Below are 6,239 nucleotides of genomic sequence, written 5' to 3'. Positions count from 1 at the left end.
TTTCGTGGAGTTTATCTGACAAGTTATGTTACCCGACCATCACTTTAACATCTTATCATTATATACGTGTGCATTTATCATTTGGCAACAGAGCAAATCGTGCTGTCTAGTAAGCGAAATTTTCCTAAAAAGTTTATCTTAACTAAGTTGGCATGTACTCATTAATGAATCGTTCGTACTTATCAACTCAAATCTTTAGAAATTTACAAATATTAAATAGGTTATTATGGGAATTTTGAGAAGGGACATTAGGGATGGATTTGGATCCTCTCCTGAGCTAATGGAGAGGATCCTCCTGACCATTAATTATGGACCGTTGGATTTTTATCCAACGACTATAATTATTATAACTTTAAAAGGACCCCCTGTTTGTAGCCGTTGGATAAAAATCCAACGGCCTATGATTAATGGTCAGGAGGATCCTCTTCATTAGCTCAGGAGAGGATCCAAGTCCATTAGGGATGAGGGTGAAACCCAACATATCCGTGAGGTATAACCTCTTTTATGCCCCTCATGACTCTACATATTCCCCTCCTCCAAAAATTAAATCTTTATTTTTTTAAACAAAATTAACAAATAATTTAAACAAAAATAAGACAAAGATTAAACAAAATTATCTACACACTTATTTTTATTCGTTACACATTATCTTAATTTTTGACTGTCGGATTCAATAAATTAAAAAAAATTAATAAAAAATAATAATAAAAGTATGTGAAAGCTAAAAATTGGGGCGTGAATAGAACTTCCAATTCCAAAGAATTATCCCTACAAAATTAGGGGCATATCAGACATTTCATATAATTTGTACAGTTTCCCCTTTAATTGGAAAATAGAGAATGACAGTGTATACACTGAGTGAGCTATATATAATACTTGGTATATAAATTTCGTGCATACCGTAGTACTAAGCAATCGCAATTTCTTTGGGTTCGGAGGTTTTTGGCCGGACGAGACAAACACCCACCAGTTGTTGCTTGCTCCTCTCCCTCTCTCTCTCTCTCTGTGGCTAGTGAGAAACAAACAGAAACCCCAAAAGAGATTTTGGGGAGAGAGAGAAAGTCTGAGGTTTTTCTTTTCTGGGTGCTCTTTGTCCTTATCGGTGAAGCCATTATGTCTTCAATTCTCCAGATTTCAGCTCCCCCTGCTTCTCCTTCAGGTATGTGTATGCATAACTTTTTCTTAATTGCCATTTGGCCCTTGCCCATATGAATTTTTTTTTCTCTTTTGTGAGCTACTATTTGACTGTGAGATTTCAGAGTCAATCTCTGCTTGTTTTGTTAGATCTTTCGATTTTCTTAGTTTTTGCTCGAAATGGTGATCTGGGTATGCTTTATTTTGTTGATTTGGGCAGAAAGATTGGACATTTGGGCGGTTGGTGCTTGAAGATTGTGCCATTTTGATGAATTTTTCCATTTTTGGAATGGTTATGCTGGCTATTAACCTTCCCTGAAATCTGGGTTGGTTTGTGTTTCTTTGAGTTTTGTTTGGTTGCTGAGAAAGTGTGGGTAGAGGAATTGGAAAGGACATGCTTGAACTTTCCTTTTTGTTGCATTGGAATTTTGGTATTGCTAAAACCCCCCGTTGAACTGTGCAGCACTTGAAATCTGCACTTGTTATCTAGATCTTTTTCGTGACTTTGATTTAAGGGCAAAATATTGATGTGGGCTTGCTTTGTTAATCTGATTTGAGGTGAAATTTAGTTTTTGCATCTTACTACAAATGGAAGATTCTGAATTTCAGATACTTTCTCCTAATTATCTAAGTATTACTTCTGACCTTCTAAAACATGCTTATGTTTTTGAAATGCTTTTCTTACAGTTCCTGAAATTAATTCATTTTGTCCGTGGTATTGTTCATTTGAGTTAGGATATACTGCTTTCATTGTATAAAGTTGAATGTGCATATGATTTATGGACCATGGATTCTTATATGAATCTACGTGTATGTTAGTCTCCACTCAAACTTAACTAAAGTACAGTGAATCAATTTGTTGCTTATGGCTTTGTCTTTACTTTCTTGATTATCATAAACAAGATGTTATGCATGCGCATGAGCATTGCTACACGCAGGATTGGTTTCTAAGTGGCACAAATCATAACCAGATTACAAGATTATACTCAATAAGATAGTTCTTGTATATTCTCTGAAACTCCACTTGTATATTTAGTTCTATTATTTTTAAGAGAGGAAAACGGTTGTACACTTGTGGGAGTAACTATAGGTTGTCGAGTGGGTATATATAGAGGAAAAAACATGGCATGGGTGTTGACTATTTCAGTGGTGGTGTATAAATTAGATGTGTTTTGTGATAACTTTTCCATGACATATGAATGAAGTATATAAATTTTTAAAATGTTTTAGCTTTACTGGAGATCTGAGAAGGCATCGTAATCTAATTCTTTTGTGACTCTTCTTTATTTGTTAATTGTTAGTAACTATATAACCTTTATTTTCTCCATTTACTTCCTTTCCATTCTGCAATTCATTTATGTGTTACTATATCGTGGCTGTGGGTTACTATTTGGTTTTTAGATAATCATTAAGTGATGATTTTAACTTTTGCAGTGCCTTTTTTCCCCTAGGAGGATCACATCACTGAACTGTTCGTCTGCTAGTTGAGTTTATTGTGTAATATCTCGTGGGATCTTTCAAGGAGCTAGATGGGTTCCAGATTCAATTCTCATCAACTCAGCAATGGCCTTTACGTATCAGGCCGGCCAGAGCAACCAAAGGAAAGGACTCCAACTATGAGCTCAGTTGCCGTGCCCTATACTGGTGGAGATATCAAGAAGTCGGGAGAACTAGGGAAGATGTTTGATATCCCTACGGATGGCTCTAAGTCTAGAAAATCTGGACCTATAACTGGTGCTCCTTCAAGGACTGGATCTTTTGGAGGTGCTGCTTCACATTCAGGACCAATCCCTAATTCTGCAGCTCGTGCAGGCTATACCACATCAGGTCCCGTATCATCTGGAGGCATGCCCGGTTCTGCTTCCTTAAAGAAGTCAAATTCTGGACCACTGAATAAGCATGGGGAACCTTTAAAGAAGTTGTCTGGTCCACAATCTGGTGGGGTAACACCAACTGGCCGGCCAAACTCTGGACCTCTTCCTCCTGTTCTCCCTGCAACCGGTCTCATTACATCTGGGCCCATTTCTTCTGGCCCACTAAATTCTTCTGGTGCCCCTCGTAAGGTATCTGGTCCTTTAGAGTCAATGGGTTCAATGAAAGTACACGGTTCCTCCATTGTTCACAATCAGGCCATTACTACTCTCAGCCAAGATGACGAGTTTTCATTTAAGAAGAACTTCCCAAAGTTAATTATGTGGTCTTTGATTCTTCTGTTCGTGATGGGGTTCATAGCTGGTGGTTTTATTCTAGGTGCAGTCCACAATGCAATTCTCCTCATCGTGGTTGTGATCCTTTTCGGTCTAGTTGCTACACTATTCACATGGAATACTTATTGGGGAAGACGAGCTATTATAGGTTATATTGCTAGTTATTCAGATTCTGAGCTGAGGACTGCAAAGAATGGGCAATTTGTGAAGGTCTCAGGGGTAAGTTTGATGGATTTGAAAGTGTGGCTTATAAATGTTATTAAGATCTCTGAAGGAGGGCGAGATGGAGATACACCGGGGCATTTAATTGCTGGAAATTCTATTTCTGTATAATATTATCTTCTAGGTTCTAATACAAATGAGTTGGGTTTGTGTGCTTTTTCTTTGGATTGACCATGGTTATTGTACTGTATATGCAAATCAGTATTTTTTTACAATTCTTATCTGGTTCTGTTTCTGAAGGTGGTCACTTGTGGCAATCTGCCTCTTGAGTCGTCCTTTCAAAAAATTCCTAGATGTGTGTATACATCTACCAGTTTATATGAGTATCGAGGATGGGATTCAAAAGCTGCCAACCCTACACATCGTCGATTTACTTGGGGGCTCAGGTCCATAGAAGTGAGTAACTGAAACTTAGCTTAATATTTGATGGATAAAGCGGTCTCTCTCTTTCTGCTTTTTCTTTCCTTTTTTATTGGGTTGGGGATTTGGGGTTTTCAAATTAACTAACTGATTTCCTTTTTTTTTCATTTACGTTCAAATGATTTTAAGACTCTGAGGTTGGCTAATTTTGCTTGCAGGTGAAATTGTGACAGTTTTTAATGTGTTTTAGAGGTTGACAAACAGTGTACAATACTAAATTGTCAATCCACTAAGTGCTGCTATTTGAATTTTGTTGATATATATATGTTTCTGGTTTACTTCGCTTCTTGCTTTGAATGCTTAGTTTCTAGGAGCCATTCCATGGTGATGTCATGGGACCTCTGTGGCTACCAGGCTTGGAAATTCTTTTGCTTTAGATTTCTCACTTATGACTCAAATTTTCTGTTTATATCATTTGACAGAGGCGTTTGGTAGATTTCTACATCTCTGATTTCCAATCTGGGTTAAGAGCATTGGTTAAGACTGGTTCTGGGGCAAGGGTGACTCCTTATGTTGAAGATTCGTTTGTCATTGATGTGAATCCTGAAAATGAAGAGTTGTCTCCAGAGTTTATTAGGTGGTTGGGAGAGAGGAATCTTTCAAGTGATGACCGCATGATGCGGTTGAAAGAAGGGTAATAGCTCTATCATACAATTATTCTTTGGTGTAAATTTTAGTGTTATCATGCAATTAATTTACCTTGAAGCTCTTTTTTAATTACTATAATGGTAAGGTTCAATGAGATTTCCCCACATAATCTATATTTATAGATGAGTTAAACTGAAATGCCCGTTTTATGGATTTTATAGTGTAATTTTGAATAGCCAGTGTTCATGTTCTCTGGAAGTAAACCGGGATGTAGGGCTTTCTACTGATTTTAGGTTTTCTCAGTGGAGGCATTAGCATGAAGTTGGGTGGCTAATGTACAGATTTGGTTGGGTTTTCTAGGTTGAAAAGTACTGCAGTTGTTTTATAGTCAGGCTTTCCTATACAGCCTAAGGTTTACCCTTAAGATAGTTGACCCAGCCTACCAACCCGGTACTAAATCTGAGTGAATAAATACTTAGACCTTGCCCCGTCTTCACACCCATAAATTTTTTAATGAATGAATCGTATGGTTTGGATTGATACGTATGCCTTACCAATTCGGCGGGTGCTTATTTAAGAACAAATAAATTGGAGTTAGTATAGGAACTTAACTGTGTGCTCTGACAACTACCGATACTGTATAAGTAATGTGAATGAGATTTGTTTACTTTTCCATACAAGTAGTTTGAATTTGGTAGATGCAATTAAAGTGGTTGTAGCGCTAAACTGCAATGTTGTATTTGCAGGTACATTAAAGAAGGAAGCACAGTTAGTGTAATGGGAGTCGTCCAAAGAAATGAAAATGTGCTGATGATTGTTCCTCCACCTGAGCCGATCACGACAGGATGCCAGTGGGCCAAATGTATCTTTCCAGCCAGCGTCGAGGGTATTGTGTTGAGATGTGATGATGCATCAAAGAATGATGTCATCCCAGTTTAGCAGTAAAGTAAACTGCAGACTTACCCTTTTAGGTATTTGCTCTTTCTGGAGTATATTCTTTCCCTCTATTATTATTAATTATTATTGTTATCGATGTTGGCGATGATGTTAGGAGTGAAGAAGTTGTGTCCGTAACAGATTAAGACGGGGGTGGCGGTGTTTATTCCTTTTAACATGGTGTATAGTTTTTCCAGGTTTCGTTTCCCTTTTATTTGTTTTTATTCAAGGGTTTGAAAGCTTTGTAATGGGGGTGGTTTTGATGAAGCAAGGAATTGACATGCTTAATCAGATTGACTTAATGAATGTGAAATAGAAAGAAATATTTGAGTTATTTGTATACATCATCGTTTAACAATGCTTACATTGGTTTGTCCATCTCAAGTTGCCGGAGAAAGTTCAATCCGTCCTATTGGTGGAGAAATTTTTTCAAGCACCCGATATTCAAGTGGGTACTCTACGTTGGGACAGAGAAAAATATATCATTTTCTACACTTGTATTATTACAGGTTGAGTGCAGCTTGAAAACCCAGCACTTGAAGAAATCTCCTCCATTGGTGCATTTTGTCTTTCAGATTTACAATAATTATAGCAGTTTCGGTTTAATTATTTAAATGTGGTGCGCCCTGGATTGCTTGATGTGTTAATTTGAAATGCATTTGGCTTGATGTTACTTGATGTCGTACTAAGACCTAGTTTGGGAGTGAGGTGCTTAAAAAAAAAGCACCTATG

The 6,239-nt window shown here is 37.4% G+C and overlaps 1 protein-coding gene across 8 annotated transcripts; it reads left to right on the top strand.

Moving 5' to 3' along the window:
• Positions 1-849: 849 nt before the first annotated feature.
• Positions 850-5,841, top strand: LOC103443333 (uncharacterized membrane protein At1g16860-like). 8 transcript variants are annotated; one of them, XM_029108212.2, is made up of 6 exons: positions 868-1,159; positions 1,355-1,565; positions 2,586-3,560; positions 3,804-3,959; positions 4,406-4,617; positions 5,318-5,841. In XM_029108212.2, the coding sequence occupies exons 3-6, from the start codon at positions 2,664-2,666 to the stop codon at positions 5,508-5,510; spliced, it is 1,458 nt and encodes a 485-aa protein (XP_028964045.2). In that variant the 5' UTR covers positions 868-1,159; positions 1,355-1,565; positions 2,586-2,663; the 3' UTR covers positions 5,511-5,841. The 8 variants fall into 8 exon arrangements, with proteins under 8 accessions (XP_008380371.3, XP_008380370.3, XP_028964045.2 ...); XM_029108213.2 differs by having other exon boundaries at positions 895-1,159; positions 1,355-1,460; XM_070804885.1 differs by having other exon boundaries at positions 897-1,159; positions 1,355-1,692; positions 2,569-3,560.
• Positions 5,842-6,239: the final 398 nt, after the last annotated feature.

Source organism: Malus domestica, chromosome 09, assembly GCF_042453785.1.
Source record: "Malus domestica chromosome 09, GDT2T_hap1".
In the NCBI taxonomy this organism is placed as follows: domain Eukaryota; kingdom Viridiplantae; phylum Streptophyta; class Magnoliopsida; order Rosales; family Rosaceae; genus Malus; species Malus domestica.
Note: the sequence above shows the minus strand (reverse complement) of the source record. Positions and strands in the feature narration are given on the sequence as shown.

Excerpts from the sequence above, each read along its gene's own strand:
- LOC103443333 (XM_008382149.4), top strand. The coding sequence starts at position 2,664 with ATGGGTTCCAGATTCAATTCTCATCAACTCAGCAATGGCCTTTACGTA. Across the intron at positions 3,561-3,803 it reads AATTTGTGAAGGTCTCAGGG|GTGGTCACTTGTGGCAATCT; the intron begins GTAAGTTTGATG and ends CTGTTTCTGAAG. Across the intron at positions 3,960-4,405 it reads GGGGGCTCAGGTCCATAGAA|AGGCGTTTGGTAGATTTCTA; the intron begins GTGAGTAACTGA and ends ATCATTTGACAG.